This window comes from Squalius cephalus (assembly GCF_949319135.1).
Source record: "Squalius cephalus genome assembly, chromosome: 11".
Taxonomy (NCBI): Eukaryota; Metazoa; Chordata; class Actinopteri; order Cypriniformes; family Leuciscidae; genus Squalius; species Squalius cephalus.
In genome coordinates this window covers 12,730,029-12,751,159 of record NC_137132.1, presented here as the reverse complement: position 1 = coordinate 12,751,159, position 21,131 = coordinate 12,730,029, and the positions used below count along the sequence as shown (strand labels likewise).

Here is a 21,131-nt window from a genome sequence, read left to right as displayed (position 1 = left end):
CTACATACAGCCTATTTGTGTGCCACAGAAGATTACAGTCAAAAGAGTGAGTAAATAAAGACAAAGTTGATGATTTAAGGATGAATGTCTGAATATGCCACCATTTGGAAAAGCTGCTCTTAAAGGGGGGGTGAAATGCTATTTCATGCATACTGAGTTTTTTACACTGGTAAAGAGTTGGATTCCCATGCTAAACATGGACAAAGTTTCAAAAACTAAGTTGTACGTTTGAAGGAGTATTTTTGTTCCAAAAATACTCCTTCCGGTTTGTCACAAGTTTCGGAAAGTTTTTTTCGAGTATGGCTCTGTCTTACGTAAGATAGGGCGGAATTTCCTTATATGGGTCCTAAGGGCACTTCTCCGGTAAGATCGCGGCCGCGCGCGCACTCGTAGACCAGAGCAAGAGAGTGAAAGCAGTTCGCCATCAAAGCGCCCTGCCCGGCTTTTGGGAAGTCAATGTCACCAAAGAAGTGTGTTTTTGGTTGCCAGGGCAAGACAACCCTGCACAGATTCCCAAAGAACCCAGCATTAAGGAACCCGTGGCAGTTTGTTTTCCTGAGCATAAACGGAGTTGTGTAAGACTTTTGTTCCCTGCATTTCGACGATGATTGTTTTATAAACAAAGCCCAGATCTACGGATTTGCAGATCGTCTAATGCTTAAGGATCGAGCAGTCACAATGATAAAGGTTCGCGGTCGTGCGTTGGAACCGGACGGTGAGTAAAACTGTTTGTTGAACAAATGTCTCTGTGTGTTGTCACTAGCTTGGCGCGTTAGCACAGCTAAGCTTCGCCCACACGGTCCGCCCCCAGCCGCTCGGTTTTTTCCGGAAAGACTCGGTACAGCCTATCTTTATGTTAAAAATTTAATAAAAACAAAATACTTTTTGGAGATATGAAGGATGCAATATTACTCTATAGGTACTCAAGATTAACAGGAGATTGAGTGAAAATGAGCATTTCACCCCCCCTTTAAGGTAGAGAGGGACAGCGGGCTGGGCGCTTGATGCCAGCTGACACAGTGTCACACCTAGTGTCCTCATGCACCGCAGGGTCTCTGTCCCTGTAGCTGACTCACACAGAGGCTGTCCTCAATAAAATCCTGCACTTCTTGCACCAGTCTCAGCCTTTTTTTTTTTTTTTTTTTTTTTAACCTCAACCACCACCAATGTGCAGCATCCACCTGAATGATGCGACGGCAGCCATATTGAGCCAGAACGGCAATCGCACACCAGCTTATTGGTGGAAAAGAGATAGAGTGATGAAGTCAATCAGTATATAGGGAATGATTAGGAGGCCATGGTGATGAACAGTGGCCAATGGGCAAATCTGGCAAGGATGCCTGGGTGAAACCCCTACTCTTTTTTCGAAGGACTGAGAGGGATTTATAATATGACCACAGAAAGTCAGGACCTCTTTTTAACGTCCCATCCGAAGGACTGTGCTCTTTTGACAGTATAGTGTCCCAGACCCACACAGACCACAGGATGAGCACCCCCTGCTGTCCTCACTAACACCTCTTCCAGCAGCAAATGGGGACAGGGCCTAGGTTAGGACATAGGTTGAATGGTCATCAATGAGGAAAGATGATTTTAGCCCACAGAATGTGTTAAACTAAGCATCTACCATCAGGGCTAATTGGTCCATCCAAATCACCAAGGAATGACCACTAATCTGAACATATTTAAACTTCAGAAGTAAAATATTATAAGCTATAATCGTATCATATTTATGCGAATTTAATGAAGACCAAACAAATATGAAAAGGGCAGGAGCCTCATCACTCGTTTTATACCAGTCCATAAAAAGACTTCAGGCTGGTACATAGAGGCTTCAGGACAGAACGGTAAATGTGTGTGTGTGTGTGTGTGTGTGTGTGTGTGTATAGGCAAGAGGAAAGCCAGCACACACCTCACCCTGGAAACTTAAAGAGAGCTGATAAGAAAAAAAGAATAGGAAATGGGCAGAGAACACCACCACCAGAAACGAACAAGAAAAAAATTCAGTAAGCAGCAAAGCAATCAGCACAATATGAACCCACAGCCCTGTGAAAACTGACAAAGAACCAAGCCTACTCATTCATCAAAGCACACAGATATCATGTGTACTGCCAGGAATCAAAAAGAGGGCTTCATGATTCTGAGTCATGGACGTGATAAGATGAATGGTCAGTCTGAGACACAATGATCATGCTTTTTGCTTTTTGGAAAATCACAATCGTAAACATCTAGTAAGTAGTGCATCTATTTTACAAGTAATTGGAAGCACTGTGATAAATTGCTTTTCTTCCTCTGTTGTGCGTCACTTTGGATAAAACCATCTGCTACAGTACATACATAAATGTAAATAGATAAAGCTTAATTTACATAGCATCTTTAAAATAATGATGTAACTGAAATCGCAATAGACCTTTTGTTCCCGTATTGTGATGTACAACCAGGTTAAAACAGAATTTTTTTTTAAATATATTTTTTTAAAGTGAGGCAGAGACCTGGATAAACCCATCGTTGTTGATTGAACTGAGATTGAATCTGAATGTGAGCTTGCAGTCAATTATAAGAAAAGGGCGGGGTTTATGAGGATGAAATGATTGGAGTAGTCTGGCATTCGTCACCAGAGAGAAGTCTGCGATTTCAACTGAAGATCGAGTTGATTAAAAATTACATGCAGTTATGCATGGATGAAATGTTCACAATAAGATCAATAATATGAATTTAAACGCGTTGACTGTTCCAAGATGGCGGGCGCGCCATTGAATGTGGCATCTACATATACATATCTATGCTTAAAATTACCATTAGCTGATATTGCTAGCTGATTGTTCAAACGATTTCTAAGCCCTGCACGTTCCCTCTTCACAGTGAACATCTTGAGCATGTTATGACCCATCACATTGGACTACATAACTAACACAACGCAACTGAAACCAATTCACTCAATCTCACACACACCGCACACACAGTGATATAATGATGTGATAATTAAAATCCCCCTCATTTCTCGGCCTGAGTGTCCTCTAAATTCTTCCACCAGCTGACTCACACACAGGGCCTGAATCAGTGACTCACACACACTTTGTGGAGCATGCTGGGATTTTTCTCCAGACATCAGTCACAAAGAGGAGCACAGGATAAGCTAACCTCAAAGTTAAGCCCAAAATGAACCTGACTACCGGCTGATATTGATGATGACATTTTAAAAAAGCACTTCCTCCAAAGCAAAGCTTAAACTTTAGCAATATCATAATTATATATGGAGAGAACATTTTTAATACTGGATTACCTGTCATATTACGCTGCCGAATTGGGAAACAGCAGCTAAAGGTAGAATTTATTGGAACTGAAAAATGACTCCCGTTATGAAATAAGGAAATCACAATGTAATTCCTGTCAGACCGGCAGTGAAGATTTACTGAAGTGTTAGCCGTTCCTAACACACCTGTTTTTTTTTACCTGTCTCTGGAAATGTAGTAACTGCAGAGTGATGAGAAGCTTTTTATCTGGTTTAATGCTCGTCTCAATTTTGCTTCACAAAGTCTGTGTCAGAGTGTGTGAATATGCTTTGAAAGAAATGAAAAAAGAGATTCATTCATTCTCATTAGCAAAGTAGGGCAACATGATACGCTCCAGCTAGTGCACAGACCTAGACAAAAATGTAGTGTGCCTGTTGTTAAACGAAACTTGTTTAAAGCAGCAGTGACCAAACTTTTTTTTACTATATATTAGGGCTGGGCGATAAAACGATAACGATAATTATCGCGATATAATTTTTCTCGATAAAACGATATCAAGAGTTCGATAAATGTTCGATATTGTTTATGCGCCAAAAGCGGAACGAAACTCATTTGAACCGCGCGCCAAACGGACCATATCCGCTCGGCTCAAAGTCCAAACGGCCGCGCAGTGCGAGCCCTATGGTGCGAGCTCACAAGAGCAGATGCGTTTACGCCTATGGTTTACACTGATCGGTCTCGTCACGAGATCCAGTGAGAAGCGCTTGAATTCAGCGAAGAACACAAATGTCTCCGTGATTTAAACCAGTTTAAAGGCAGGAGAAACACTGTGCGCAACGATACAGTCAGAAGGCTTTTCCGTCTACAAATTCCCATCATTTACCATGGATTTACTGTAACTTTAGCCTAGTAATATTAACTGCACCATGAAATGTGACATAAACATATTGAATTGTATTATATTATTAATGTAGACGATGTATTGAAGGACTGATGGTGATGGAATATAATTACAGTATTTGATAATGTATTTAGGCTACTGTTTTTCATACAAATACCATAGAAACCATAAAGTTACATTTTGCCATGATAGTGAGGTTATCATGATCTAAATGCATGATACTGGATGACCAATGGTTAAGTTTAATAAAACTCAAACAGTCAGTATATTACATTTTACCAAATAAAAATTAGCACATGCAGAAACTAAGAAATTAATTGTCCAATAAAGATATTTATTTTGTTAAGGAAAAATGACAAATGTTTGAATGTTCTACCTCAGATTTGTGAAATGTTCACCAGTTTGGCAAGTGTTTTTTCCTGATATGTTCTGACAATAAAGAGTAGTTTAAAACCACAATTAACGCTCTGGTTTCTACAACTTTCACTTAGGAGCAAAAATCTGCCTTTAAACTTGAAAGAAATAAAGATTTGACTTTTACCGTGATAATTATCGATATCGACTGATATAAAAAAATTGTATATAATTTTTAATTAATATTATTTATTTTTTTTGGCCATATCGCCCAGCCCTACTAATACAACTTTATATAAGGTATGCAATTTTATAGTTAGGAGCACAACGAGATGTTTTGTAGAATGTTCCTGCTGCTCTTTTCCATACAATGAAAGTGAACAGGGACCAAGAGCTGTCCAAATATTTTTTTTTAAATCATACCAGTCTGGAAAGACATGAGGATGAGTAAATAATAAGAGTATTTTCATTTTTGGATGAAATATCCCTTTTAAATTTACCAGTACTGACCCAGTTACCCATACTGTTCATGCACAACAATCTAAAACTCATTAAAGCATTTCCAACAATGGAAAACATGCAAAGCTAATACCTTGCAAAATTAAAGGCAACCAGGCTGAACATGCTGAGTTTTCACAGGGAAATTGTATTATTATGAAGGATTTGAGGGATAAAAATATTTGCAAGGGAAGGAAGTCTGAGGAACGAATGGAATGTGGCATGTGTTGGGCTGAAGAGAAGATAAATGACACACAGGTGTGTCTCTGAGCTCTCCATTAAATACTGGTTAATAACTGGTGCTCTGCTCACTGAGGCTTTACCGGTCTCTTGCTGTGTGTGTCAACACCTGTTAAAGACACACTGTATCTTTGTTAAAACAAGGCCATCTTAACACCAAAAAAAGACTTTTTCATTTCCATCTTACACCAAGCATCAGGCAAATACGAGATACGAGAAATATCACTAATATATATATATATATATATATATATATATATATATATATATATATATATATATATGTATATTTTTAAAGAATGGTTTGTTTTGATTAATTAAGCTAGAAGCCATATCACCCTGTATCCCAAGACTGGTTGCCCACTGAAGCGAAGGGTTAAACCTGGTCAGTACCTGGATGGGAAAACTGATAGTGAGGCCAGCAGGGGGTGCTCATCCTGGTCTGTGTGGGTCATAATGCGCCAGTGTTCTTGTTTGTGTTCTTGTTTTGTCATTCACCAATCAGCATTGTCATGACATCTTCATGTTCATGTGTTTGCAGAGTAATTCGCCACATGATGTTTACACCACAATTGACTGACTCAAAAACAGAACTGTTTAATTCCCATTAAGAATAACAGGAATGTTAATGCATACCACAAGTCCAGGTATGATAGACTCAATCAGCATGGATTTTTCAATGACCCGTTCTAAAACTCTTATATTTGGTCCCTCCCAAACTTAAATCTTTATGGGCTGATGGATGGGCAGATTGATGGATGGATGGATGAATGAATGGATGAATGCATGGATGGGTTATGGGCTGATGGATGGTTGGATGGGCAGATGGATGGATGCATCCATAAATGCATGGATGCATGGATGGGTTATGGGCTAATGGATGGATGGATGTGGAGATGATAGATGAATCAATGCATGGATGAATGCATGGATGGATGGATGGGCAGATGAATGGATGGGTGGATGGATGTGCAGATGATAGATGAATCAATTTATGGATGAATGCATGGATGGATGGATAGATGTATGGGTTATAGGCTAATGGATGGATAGATGTGCAGATGATAGATGGATGAATGCATGGATGGATGGATGGATGGGCAGATGGATGGGTGGATGAATGGATGGATGAATGGATGGATGAATGAATGCATGGATGGATGCATGCTGGGTTACGGGCTGATGGATGGATGAATGCAAGGATGGATGGATGGGCAGATGGATGGGTGGATGAATGGATGGATGAATGAATGCATGGATGGATGCATGCTGGGTTACGGGCTGATGGATGAATGAATGCATGGATGGATGCATGCTGGGTTACGGGCTGATGGATGGATGAATGCAAGGATGAATGCATGGATGAATGCATGGATGATGGATGGATGAATGGGCAGATGGATGGGTGGATGAATGGATGGATGAATGAATGCATGGATGGATGCATGCTGGGTTACGGGCTGATGGATGGATGAATGCAAGGATGGATGGATGGGCAGATGGATGGGTGGATGAATGGATGGATGAATGAATGCATGGATGGATGCATGCTGGGTTAAGGGCTGATGGATGAATGAATGCAAGGATGGATGGATGGATGGGCAGATGGATGGGTGGATGAATGGATGGATGAATGAATGCATGGATGGATGCATGCTGGGTTACGGGCTGATGGATGAATGAATGCATGGATGGATGCATGCTGGGTTACGGGCTGATGGATGGATGAATGCAAGGATGAATGCATGGATGGATGGATGGATGGGCAGATGGATGGGTGGATGAATGGATGGATGAATGGATGAATGAATGCATGGATGGATGCATGCTGGGTTACGGGCTGATGGATGGATGAATGCAAGGATGGATGGATGGATGGATGGGCAGATGGATGGGATGAATGAATGGATGAATGAATGCATGGATGGATGCATGCTGGGTTACGGGCTGATGGATGGATGAATGCAAGGATGGATGGATGGATGGATGGATGCATGCATGGATGGATTATGGGCAGATGGACATATGGATAGATGGACGGATGGATGGATGGATGCATGAATGCATGGATGGATTATGGACTGATGGATGCATTGTCAGATGGATGGACAGATAGGCGGATGGATGGATGGATGCATGGATGGATTGATGCATGAATAATAGATAGATAGATAGGAACTCTCATTATATGTAAAAATAGCAGACAGGTCTCATCCCTGCAGTGATGATGTGATATTCCCTAGTTCCTCCTGATCCAGCGCTCAGCTGTGGATGAATGACAGTATGAGATGAGTTAGTAAGGCTGGAGCCGCTGACTAATGACTCGAGCTCTCAGTCAGTCAGTGTGTTCAATGGGTTAATTCATGTTCTGTGAGGAATCTATCTTCTTCTTTCTCTGGAACCTGATATTTCTTGTTTTGTGACCGTTAATGCCCAGGGACAGCTCTTGGACAACAATATCCAGATGGACTGCTGATTTGACAGCGATGTTTATTGATTATTTTTATGAGGTTCGTGTGTGTGTGTGTGTGTGTGTGGCAGTCGAAAATCTATGAGCAGCTTTTTGCGATGTGAATCAATTGAGCTCGGGAACTATGAGCAGGAATTCGCTTAGATCATGGAAGTACTGAAAAATCCGGGGGCTCATTAGAGCTGATTGGAGTTGGAGGAAAAGTCCAACTGGTTTTATTGCTTTTGGCTGGAAGTCGGACGTGTTGTTTTTTCGGAAAACAATCAGGAAAAAGGTCCACTGTCCACTGCCATTCGCACTCGATGGCTAAAAATAATTGTGTGTATAATCGCGAATGAGATCTGGAGAATTTCCTCATAATTCAGCGAGAATCTATGATCCAGATTTTAGCAGCGGGATAATCTGGATCCTGTAGCGACATCGCCTCGGATCATCAACCCTTCAAGATCTGAGGGATCACTTTCAAAATCGCGCATCATCGTCACTAAAGGTAAGAGAGCTTGTGCCTCCTGATGTCTGAAGTGGATTTGTGTGACATGATGAAGCCTTCGATGGGCAGCATGATTTCATAAACTGCAGCCTATTTCTACACTTTTGCACCTGTTGTTTTAATGGGTTTATACTGGCTGATCGATCCGACGGAAAATTTATGATTTATTTACAGTCGACATGGAGAATGGCTTGCTTCAATTTTTTGTTAACTGTTTTTTAAACATCTATTGTCTATAAAACATATATAAAATACATTATTATTATTAATAAATAATAATAATAATAATTTTATATGGGTATTACATTTTAAATATGTTTTTATTTTAAAATTATTATTATTATTATTTAATATAATAATAATAATGTTTAAACAACATTTTTTATAAACAATAGATGTTAAAAAAAACGTAACTAAATATTTATAATTATATTTATTGTATTATATTTTTTATTATTATATTTGCAATAACTTTTAAGGATGTCTTATCTTTTATTTTTTATTTAATTTAAAATAATATTGTTATATATATATATTTATTATATTTATATAAAATTATTAGTTCTGCATTCCTAAAACCTGTACAAAACACAAACAAATATGCATAATTCATTGCTGGTAATCAGGTGGCAGTTTCTGGGCAAATTATCCACCTTAGTCTCATTTGACAAGTCAGGTGGTGCCCAACCAACCAACACCCCCTTCAGGGAAAAAGTGATGGACATGCTAATGATTATGAACCTGGAGAAGCGATGTAGAGTGTGAGAGAGCAGGAGTGGCACTGCGGTCCGGGGGGCTGGTCAGCAGTGTGTGTGTGTGTGTGTGTGTTCTTAACGGAGCTGCAGAGGCAGGACTACTTATGTCACAGAGCCATATGAGCCCACCGATGACACCACTGCAACCCTCTCCAGAGTGTGACATGAGGGAGATGCTGACCAGATGAAGGGATGAGTGAACGGATGGATGAGTGACTACCTGCTCCAGGCTGCTGAAATATTAACTAGGGGTTTCTGGGCACTCTATGCTGCTCGGGGAAAGGACCAGCGGTGGGACGTAGTCAGGCTGTGGAGGTGCGGGACAGCCTGCCCGCTGTGCTCCGAGCCGGAGTGTGCTGTCAGATGGAGGTCACCGATCTGGATCCCGACCCTCGGGCGGAGGGGTCTGAAGGAGAGGGGCCGTGCGTCCCGAGAAGGGGTGAAGGGAGTCCTGGGAAGGAGCCTGTTGTGCTTCAGTATCCTGTAGAGTTTGATCCGTACGGGTAAGCAACAAGGCTGATAGCTGCCATCCCGGGATCTTACTGCTGTAACATGCAGGATGTTAATGTTAAACGTGTGTTTTCTTTATTAAGAGTAGTTCGGTTGGAGATGTCCTGCTTTGATGCTTCTGTTTTGGTATGCGTGATCACTGGCTTGAAAGTATTTGTATTGATTTTAATAACTTGAAATGTATTAATGCTCGGGTCTGTCCTCCGAATCCTCCCTTTGTTGGAGGTTAGGACGTAGAAGATTGAGTTATTTTGACATGATGTGGAATGACATTTAGACTTTTTTTCCCCCAGTGACTTTGTGAAGCACGGCTCCCTGTGATTTGATCAAAGGATGCTGACTTTTTCTTGTTTTTTTATTTTTCTGGTCGTCTTGTGAATAAGATATGGCAAGATATTTTCGACATTCCGACAGCTGTTTTCTTGGGAACTTTGAATGTGATGTGGCACTGTTGGACTGGAAAGTTTTGCCCTCAGTTGAACACATTGCGATCAATGCTGCCTCCACTTACACTCTTCATGTCCAGACACTCCATTATCCCTCTCCTGAACGTCCTGTTTATAATGGGTAGCTGAAATGACATTTTAAACAGTGTCCCACAAGGTGACATGTTGTAAACTATTTACTTCAACTGTAAGATACATTCTAATTCTTCTAATTCCATATCAACCATACAGCCTAAGACACTGACCATCTTTTCTGTACCAAATATATCCAAAAAAAGTGGGAGGAGAGCCTTTAAAATTAAAGCCCTTCTGATTGGAATGGTTTACCTAGGTCTTTTAGATCTCCTCTTTTCACCAGTTTAAGATGTCTCTTCTTAATTATTTGCATACAAGCTGCAACTGTTTTCTTCATGCTTGATATATTTTTTATTTTGTTTCATTTTTTTCACCTTAACTGTTTATTGTCTAATATCTAATGGTTGGATTTGGGAAGATATGGGTGTTTATGGTGTGATGGAGAGCTTTCGTCTTTGTTCTGTTAGTATGCATGTATGTGAAGTATGTTTTTCTTGAGGTCCCCTCGAAAACGAGATGTCACATCTCAAGGGGTTTTCCTCTTAACAATAAATTGACTCCTATAGTCTATTATAAATGCAGGCTTGTGTTAATTTAGCGACTATACTGTATACTTTTAATCATCATCCATCACGCCAACGCAAAAGAGCGAGAGATGTGCTGTGATTGGTCACCGTTTCTTTAACATGAATTTCTTATATTTACACTATCGTTAAAAAATGTGGGTCTGTAATTTTCTTATACAAGACTACATTCATTTAATCAACAATACAGTAAAAACAGTAATATTGGTAAATATTATTACAATTTAAAAAGTGTTTTTTATTTTAATATATTTTAAAATGTCTTTAATGTCAGAAATCATTCTAATATGCTGATTTGTTCAAGAAACAATTCACATTTATTATCAATGTTGAAAACAGTTGTGCTGCTTAATATTTTTGTGGAAACCGTGATACATTTGTTTTCAGTATTCTTTGATGAATAGAAAGTTCAAAAGAACAGCATTTATTTGAAATAGAAATCTTTTGTAACATACATGTTTTTACTGTCACTTTTGACCAATTTAATGCATCCCTGCTGATAAAGGTATTAATTCTTTAAAAAATCATACTGACCAAACTTTTGAAAAGTAGTGTGTGTGTGTGTATATATATATATATATATATATATATATATATATATATATATATATATATATAAATGTTCAATCTAGATGTTGAAGTTTATGCTAATGTTATTTATCAGCTATACCCGTCTACATTTTTTAATCAAAGACAAACTATAGAGTATCTTAAAGTGTGTCAGATTAACTGATGCATTTTTAAAAATACTTCTACTTACTTTTGCCAGTTGCAGTCCCTTTGGCATTATGCAATTGTCATGTACACTTAACAGTTCATCATGTGAACAGCATAATAGTGAGATTGCAGGTAAATTAGTCATACTTTCCCCCTGGACACACTCAAACTGTCAGGCTTTGCCCCAAGGAGTTGCATGGTTGCGGATCTAAAAAATTCATAGAGACATGGAGACATGTTTTTGCAGGCAAACTTGCTGTTTTCGTTTTTACACACCAATGTTGTATATAGTCAAAAGGAAACTTCATTTTGCTCAGTCATTTTCTATACCATTTAATGTGTGTATTTATAATTGTGATGTGTTGTTAGCCAGTTAAAAAAATGAATTGCATGTGTAGTATGGGTTTCCATGATTTATGAGTTATTTATTAGAAAACAAGAACTTGATTTGAATGCTAATGAACCAGGAGGCATTGTGATAATTACCATAATTAAAATCCCCCCCATAAACAGTTCATCTGTGCCTTTTCCCTTTCGGGGACAATTATTTATTTGGCCAATTTAGCTCTACTTGTGCAAAGTGTAAACTTTTGACTTTTTGATTAAAAGTGACAGCAAAGACGTATATATCGTTACAAAAGATTTCTATTCCAAATTAATGATGTTCTTTTGAGCTTTCTATTCATCAAAGGATTTTTTTGTTGAATAATTACAGATCTTTATGCTGTAGCCAAAGTGCTTCTAATCTGAAATGTTAAACTAAGGCATTTGCATCTCCACATTTGATAGAGAGATTCTGGACTTGAACCAGACAGATTTTAAACTACGCTCAGGCCATTAAAGGCTTTGCACATCCCAATCAGCTGCCCCATTAGAGCAAACCCACAGTCTCCTACATTTGTCCCAATGCAGCATCCATATTTTACAAGGGTCTGCCATCCATCATGGGATATGTCCTTCAGCAGACTGCTACTACGGGCTCAAGCTGTATGTTTTTTCCTCTGCTTTTGTGACTGGCTGTAGCCCAGCACATACTGTGACTGTGGGCTCACATCCCAAAGCGTAGTCTGTGATCTGGAACCTCATGTCCCTTCATGTTGACTGCTACTTCAGGTGGCTTTTCTCTCTCTTGCTCTCTGCTGACGGTGTTGTGGTATTTAACCTGCTGGGTGACCACATTGTCCCCATGAGAGCTTTAAGTTCCTGTGCAGGACACCAGCAGTGTCTGAAGGAAGGCTTTTAGCTCTGCTGAAGGGAGGTCTGTCTGTAAATCAGCCGAAAAGATACTATAGAAAGATTTTTTTTTTTTAACGTCAACACAATAACACATAAAGTAAAATGTTTTAAATCATCTACGCTCACATAAGATGAAGACTCCAGTCATGACAGTAGTCTAATGAAAACAAGTCCCCTTATGGCTGGCATTTAGTCATTTTATGAATCACGTATCACAGTTTACACACAAAAAAAGCAGCACAACTGTTTTCAGCATTGGTAATAATAATAAATGTTTCTTGTGCAGCAAATCAACGTATTAGAATGATGTCTGACCGATCATGTGACACTGAAGGCTGGAGTGATGATGCTGAAAAGTCAGCTTTGCCATCAAAGGAATACATTACAATTTAAAATATAATAAAATAGAAAACGGTTGTTTTAGATTTCACAATATTGCTGATTTTACCTAACATATGATTTATTAGGGAAAGTCCACATACTGGCCATCAGTGTTGGGGTTAACTCATTACAAGTAACGTAATCGGATTACTAAAGTAACGCATTACTTTTAAATTTACAACAAAATATCTGAGTTACTTTTTCAAATAAGTAATGCAATTACTTTGCTTTCCCTTTTATTGCCTGAGAGCTCTCCTGTCTCCATGTTGAGAGAAATCGTGAGGAAGTGTGTGTTGTGTGTGTGTGAACGTGATGGTTATTGAAGTTCTAATCTAGACTATATAAACATGCATTTACATGCATATTCAGTATCAAGATCAAAAGAAATACAAACTCAGAATATTACGCAAACCTGCAATAATTAAATATGTTAAATAATACAAATGCTTTATGCATTTAATCTCACTTTATTAACCAATGTCTTTGCTGCTGACCTTCGATGATCCAATTCAGCCATACTAATAAGCAACAATTACTTTAAATAAACATCACATTTGTGTTTCATTTTTGTGTTTTTATTGAAGTAAAAAGCTGCTTCCCGAATCGCATACTCTTGAGTAGGTTCTAATAAGAGGTTTGCTAAAAAAAAAGAGGTTTATATAGAGAGAGGTTCTATATGAGTGTGCACAGCAAAATCCCCAGTGTTAAATTAACACTCCTCAGTGTACATATGTGTCCACACTACAGGGTGTTAAAATGAACACTTAAGCAGTGTTGAGGTTAATGAGATAATTAAGTGATTAATTAAGTGATGATTGACCATTAGTTGTGACACCTAATGTTAATAAGCAGAATCATTGAAGGAAAGAGAAAAACAATAACAGAAAAAAGAGAAACACAAGAACTACAAGTGACTTCGAGCCATTACACATTATTGCACTTAATATTACCAGTTTGACTTTATTTCTGTCATACATCTGCTTGAGATTCAACAGAAGTTTAGACGGTAATGTTTTATGGAATTTTTCGTTTCAAGTCACCATTATGATGATCAGTGTTTGCTTTAGTTGGGCTCTTGACCCTTTTAATTTTTTGACGATAGTTTTTCTCTGACTGTTCCAACGTTGTGTTAATAAAGCACATGTGTTACTGCAAGAGAAAACATGACCTGCTCACAATATGTTTTGATGATGACATTATCAGCATGTAGTGCCCTGATTCACTGATGTCATTCAGAGTCAAAATCTTTTACTATATGCTTGATGTCTCATTTTGTAGTCCTGAGATTCTACAGTTTGAGATCCAATAGCAATATGAACAATTTTGAAAATACTTTGTGCACAGAAATTATTGTTTTTAAACACACAGACATCAAGAATCAGCATATGAATCTCAAACAATGGTGACAATAAACAAACTAGTGACAAACAGATCAACTCTGAACATCACAAAACTGAAGCCATAATAAAACAATAGCAAAATAAAAGCAAACAGGAAAAAACAATGAAAATTACAGGACAATTCAGCTGCATAATTTATTCATGCTGCAATGCATGATGTGAGCCATGGATGCGTTTTGATTGGTGGCTCCCATCATGCACTGCAACATGAAGCATTTGTTTGATTGTCACCATTGCTGAGATTCATAGATTCTTGATGGCTGTGTGCGATTTTAAAACCTTCAGATTATTAAAGCATTGAAATGAACTACTTAAGTGAAAAATTAATAAAGCATTTGTATAATCAGTTAATAATGCTAGGAGAGATCAGTGAATCAGGTCACTAGTAATTTCATCACCGAAACATAACCAGGGCTGCATTTCCCAAAAGCATCTTAAGCCTAACTTGATCATAGATCAACTGCAACAAATGGTCTGTACGATCAAATTAGGCTTACGATACTTTCGGGGAACACAGCCCAGGTCATAGTTTCTCTTGCAGCAACAAATGTGCTTTATAAACACAGAGTTGGAGCTGACAGAGAAAAACAAATGTTAAAAAGGAAAGGGTCAAGAGCCCAACTAAATCAAACACTGATCACCATAATGGTGACCTGAAACGAAACATTCCATAAAACATGACCATCTAAACTTCTGTTAAATCTAAATAAGAACATGTGTAGATGTATGACAGAAATAAAGTCAAACTGGTGAAATAATAAGTGCAATAATGTGTAATGGCTCAAAGTCAGTAGGTCTTGTGTTTCTCTTTTTTCTGTTCTTGATGTTTCTCTTTCCTTCAATGATTCTGCTGATTAACATCAGGTATCTTCAATAATACTCAATCACTTAAATAATCACTTATTTATCTCATTAACTTCAACACTGCTTCAGTGTTCATTTTAACACTCTGTAGTGTGGACACATATGTACACTGAGGATTTTGCTGTGTGTGTAGTATGAATGTAACTAGACTATTCACAAATCCTCTCCTGTGGGCTCATGGGATAGTAAAGTGTCCATCATATGCACACTTCAGAATCTCGCTGGAAAAAGTAGGTCATCCGGTACTTTTTGCCTGAATACTGTGAATTCAGACATACTTCTTTTGTCACATACTGTTTTCGCCTACGAAAGTGTGTGATTTCGGATGCAGCCTGAGTGTTGAACTTTCTTCTTCTGTGACTTATTCTTCTGCAATCCAGAATGGCTGCACAGTTACAAGGTTTGAGCTGCGCCCTCTACTGTAAAGGCATGAATTTGCATTTCCTCCTACTGTACCTGAGGTTTATTCATTTCACTTTTGGTGTGAAAGGGCTTTTACATTTGGCAAAAATACAAGTTTCTTTAATTTTTTTTATTATTAAAAAACAAAACAAGCAGCCTAGGTGAGAAAAAGTAACGCAAAAGTAACGTAACACATTACTTTCCATAAAAAGTAACTAAGCAACAGAATTAGTTCATTTTTTAGGGAGTAACGCAATATTGTAATGCATTACTTTTAAAAGTAACTTTCCCCAACATGTACTACTGTATATCAGAATTAAATCAGGCACCCTGCTCTCCAGATATCAGTATTAGCATCAGATATAGAAAAACCCATTTCGATCAACCAGTGCTGTGAAGTTTTGTAGAGAAACACTCAACCTCTTTCAGTAAAGTAAACTGGGCTCAGTAGTGTTTTCTCTGGCACTTTAAACTAAGGCTAATTTAGACAATCTTACATTGTTGAAAGCTTGATTTATATGTATTTTTGGATGTATTTTAATAATGGCTAGTGCATGGTTAGCAGCTGTCACATGGGCCATGAGCCAAAAACTAAAGTGAAACGTTCAGTGGGTTTGTTTGTGGGAGTACTTTGTATGCACAGAATCCATCTTGATCTCTGGAACGGTCTGCAGGATGTTGAGTGCTGTGCATTTTGAGTGGGCTTTTGACACTCAAGCTTGTTTTTAAAACTCACGGTTTCATACTAATCAACATGAAGCCCAATTGAAGAGAAACTCAGTCTCACATCTCTATCTGATGGCATTGTATTCAAATGATTCCCATGGCTTTGACTGTGATGAATAATTAATAGAGAATTTTTGCTCATGCTAACCATAATATCTGAGAGATTTCAATATAAAGAGCTATTCCAGTTTGATTTTTTGTTATGTTGACTTTGTGAACTCTGCATAATTTTGTTTAGTATGCAGAATTGTTCTGTTTATATGAGTGATATGATCAATATACTGTGCATTATTTAGCCATTTTGAGAATATCATAACCTGTCACCTTGTAGAAATGGTCATTCCACCTAGTATCAGATACAAAATGCAATCTAGCTTTATTTAAGGATATATAATTTTTCACAAATTATTTTTGTTTTCAAATCTTTTTATTCAAATCTTTTTTCTGTTAAGATTGTAAAAGCAATTAATGAATAATTAGTTAAGTAATAAGAAAAATACGTCTAAACGTCATACTTTTTTGTTGTTGCTATATTACATTTTATAATGCCCTACCGTTCAAAAGTTTGGGTCGACAAGATTATTATTATTTTTAAAGAAATCTTCATATTAGAATGATTTCTGAAAGATCATGTGACACTGAAGACTGGAGTAATGATTCTAAAAATTCAGCTTTGCCATCACAGGAATAAATTATGTTTTAAAATATATTAAAATATGTATTTTTACTGTAATATTTTACTGTATTTTTGATTAAATAAATGAGAATGGTCTCTCGACATTGCTGTCAGCCATTATATATATAAAAAAAAGCATATTGTAGACCACTAGTTTATATGTGAGAAAATTCTGTTGTTAAAGGGGAACACTGCAACTGTCAGCAAGATTTTAATGACACTACAATAAACACCTGTGAACAATAACTGCTCTCATAGACACTGGAGACTCCACCCATATCGTCATAAACACAAGAGTAATTCAGAGTGACAGTGCACGCTTTCAGCTTTAATAGCTTGCCATTTTATGGCCACTTATTTCATTAATTTTAATCCTTCATATGCATTGAAACAGCATTCATATCCTTTTACAACATTTTCACTTAATAGTGCGGCAGAACATTAGAAATATTCCAATGGTTTTTACTGAACAAAGAGACAACGAATGAGCCCATCGTGGAGACATTTCCTGAGGCATTACTGCTCAACTTAAGCATGCTCTATTATAGTAATATAGATCTTTTGGAATGTATGATGTAAAATCATTGACATGTCTTTTGGTGTGGTTGTTTCAGCATTTTCTTGTGCTCTCTCTCAGGGAGAAGATGCCGTTCCACCATGTGACGGCAGGATTGCTGTACAAGGGCAACTTCTTGAGTCGCTCACTGTCAGAACACAGCAATAGCGAACAGCTCGCCAGCATCTCTGTAGAGGAACTAGATGGTGAGTACTAACCTTTCAGACAAAAACACAAATGCTTTGCACTATATTTAATGAAGGCCAAACTTTTAACCATGGGGTACTTCATCATTATTTTGATTAAATTAACTAGTTTTCATCTTCTCATAAAGGAGTCTGGACAACGTGTGCTATGTCTTCTGAAGCTAAATGAGAGATTTTGTGAGGAAAAATGACTTCAGAAGACTTTTTATGCAGAAGTGGCATAGGAAAATTGATATCTTCACCCTTTATTCAAATATTATTAAACATTTGTTAAATATATTGTAAGCTTTTTTCCTAGTTGTGCTTGTTAGGGCCCGAGCACCGATGGTGTGAGGACCCTCTTGGAATTGCTCCGTTTTAGTCATTTGTTTTATTTGTGATAATTCAATGAAACTAAATTGTGCTGACATAATTTTTGGCCAGGCTGTCATACAAATAAATGATAAACACATGCAAAAACCAGAACCAACAAAATACTAATAACTGATTATGTTGTAGTTTGTGTATGCTTTTTATTTTTCCATGCATTTTTTTGAATAGTGAAACAAAACCTGTTACTGTAGTTTGTAGTTTTTGCCAAATAATTTTGTCAGATGAATACCTTAACCAAGTTTAGTGTTTTGTTTTTCCCTCAAGGTTACAAAATATATTCAATCATTAAAAACAAATATCCCCTACGGACATAATTTTGTTAACCCCCCCCCACCCCCCCCCCCACCCCCACCCCACCCCACCCCCACCCCATCCATCCATCCATCCATCCATCCATTCATGATTTTTTGAGAAAAGTTTGCAAATAGTCTCTATCCCTAAAGTTTAATCTCAAATAAAGGCAAAAAACCAAACTTTATCATATTAATTTATATTATATTATATTATTTGTTTAATGGATAATAGTATAATCTAACTTTGATTTATATGCTCATGTTTATAAAATATTCATTTTTGTGGATGAATTACTGATCCCTTAAGCATTATATACATTTTTTTTAATAATAACTTTTTAATGAAAGCTGAACCCTGAAGTGTTTTTGGTTTTCATGTGTAAATCAGTCATTAAATCATGAATCAAAAATCCAAATTTGAATAAAAGCGAGGATCAAAGCAGCACACGTCCCCCTGACACTCTTCATCATGATTCGGGGAGAGAGAGAGAGAGGCAGAGGGTTAATCAATTAAGGCTGCCTTTGTCAGCAGAAAGGAGCTCATGAAGAGTAATACATTGAACCCTTGAGGCCTGAAAATGAATATTTAAGTGACATATTAACACTGCGGGGCATCTGCAGATATACAGAGCTGCTACAAGTCATTGACTTTGTTGGTTTTGCTCTAAAACAGTCCAAACTGTGAATTACAGCTGCTGGAAGCCTGCTGATGTTATATTGATCATATCAGGAGGTGTCAGCAAATATTCTGTAGCATCTTAATCACAGAGATACATGTGTAAGAGATACTGTGGGAGATTTCTGGAGATCTTACTGTATTAAAATGCTGAACAAATCTAAATCTGCATTTGATATGGGAGCAAAAAGTTTCCCATACACCAAGTTTATGTTTCTGGATGAACAAAATGTTTTTCAAAGGATCTCTGTGGATTTGTAATAGTCTCTATCCATATGAAGAGCACATTTATAGAAATATAGATCTATAGCATCTTCAGGTGCCTTACCAGATCTAACGCATGATTATTACATCGTTTGGATATGTCTGCCAGATTCATCTCTAAAATGAACAGTGCTTGTCAGACAAATAGTCAGAATTGAGAGGATGAAATGTTTCTGAAGGTTGTTTAACCAGGCTTTTCATCCACAACAGACTCCGTATGTATATATTCATGATTTTCTCTACGCACAAAAACAAATCTAATGCCTTTACTGTGCAAACACTTTGCGGCGCTCCAAAAATCTTTTTGCACGTGTGTGTCTGTGTTGAATAATAATTACGAGCCTCCCTTTCCTGGGACAGATGTTCATAATTGGTTCTGAAACATAACTGTCAGTGCAAATAGCTGTTGGTATAAAAACACATTTGTATGGCTATAATTGTGACAGTATATAAAACACTTGATGCATCATAAGCAGCTTTTATGTTTTTATTTCCTCCTGACACTGATTATTGTTACGAATAGGTACCTACTTTGTGCTTGGTGATTTGATTTGAGTTAGCTTGTCCATGTTTAACTATCAACATGGTCTGTGAGACACTTTTAGTCAATAGATGGGGTTGAATTTTTCAATCCTATTATCAGGTCCTCACAGTCATGGAAAACCTGTCAATGTAAGATAATTGAAATGTTTGCCACACTTGAAAAGGTCTTGAAAATGAATAAAATTCAAAGGTCATTGAAAATAATGGGTGCTTCTACTTTCAGTATCGATTTTTCGATTTTCTAGATTTGAAGCATTTCAATAACTCACTAGATATTGCTTTTCATGAGCCCTTGTGTAGAGTAAAATTTGATAACTGATAACATCAGACTATCTGTTGAGGATGACTGTTTCTGGGATTCATTGGGTGGCAGATATTACTAGTTAATTGGGTTTTTATTGGACACAAAATGGTCTTTCTTAAGGACAAAGGAGGCACTGAATTGTCTTTTGAGCAGCAATTCAATCTCAGGGTCTTTTTTGTCTTATTGGAGACTTTTGTACTCTAGAAAGTTATTTAAATCTAGTAATATAAAGAGTTGGTACCTGGACATTTACACCATGTTTTGAAGGGCCTGAAAATGCAAACTTTTGAAAATGAGTTTCAAAGTGCAAGTTTTTGAAAATGATTATCAAACGAATAATTGAATTATGACCCTGACGAAGAATTGGTACCTGAAATTCAAATGGAAATCTGCCTCAGAAATCTCTATAAAATTATGTTAAAAAATTCCTTGGTCTGAAAAAATCTAATGTAAAATAATGAAAAAATTTTTTGGAACTCTAAATTACTGTATAAATTCCCTGTTTAATGGCTTAGAAATGTTTTTTACAAATTATAGTAGATTATAATATATAAAAAAATACACTAATTTCACTGGACAGGATGAGTCAAAAAAGAAAAGGCCAAATAATTATTTTTTGAAAAGCATAAATAATTTTCAAAATAGCTTTTTCCTCTTATCAAATATCTAAATATATGACTGACAAAATTTCAGAACTTGTTGCGTAAGTCTTAGCAGTCATAAGTCTTGATTTAGATGGATGAGAATAGTGCAGCGTGTCGTCAAATCTCAGGAATCTTTTGTTTCCTCCGTGTTAATTCCCAGGTTGGTTGACTTCAACTCCCGTTAGTACGCAGACAAAATTACCCAATGTACTGCTGTGTGCTCGAACATGCTGTGCAACTGTAGTGTTCTTCAGAGTTGTGACACTCAAGCTCTATTTTAAAACACCAATCCTTTGCTGCCACAAGTTTTCTCCTCAC

At 37.3% G+C, this 21,131-nt stretch overlaps 1 protein-coding gene across 2 annotated transcripts in view; it reads left to right on the top strand.

Moving 5' to 3' along the window:
• Positions 1 to 8,112: 8,112 nt before the first annotated feature.
• Positions 8,113 to 21,131, top strand: part of caln1 (calneuron 1) — a 50,046-nt gene continuing 37,027 nt past the window's right edge. Inside the window, exons 1-2 of one of the 2 annotated variants that reach the window (XM_079886300.1) lie at positions 8,113 to 8,183; positions 17,593 to 17,717. In XM_079886300.1, the coding sequence (XP_079742426.1) occupies positions 17,600 to 17,717 (118 nt within the window). In that variant the 5' untranslated portion in view covers positions 8,113 to 8,183; positions 17,593 to 17,599. Of the gene's footprint in view, positions 8,184 to 9,188; positions 9,442 to 17,592; positions 17,718 to 21,131 lie in introns of those variants that run through there. The other variant, XM_079886301.1, reaches the window with a different exon arrangement.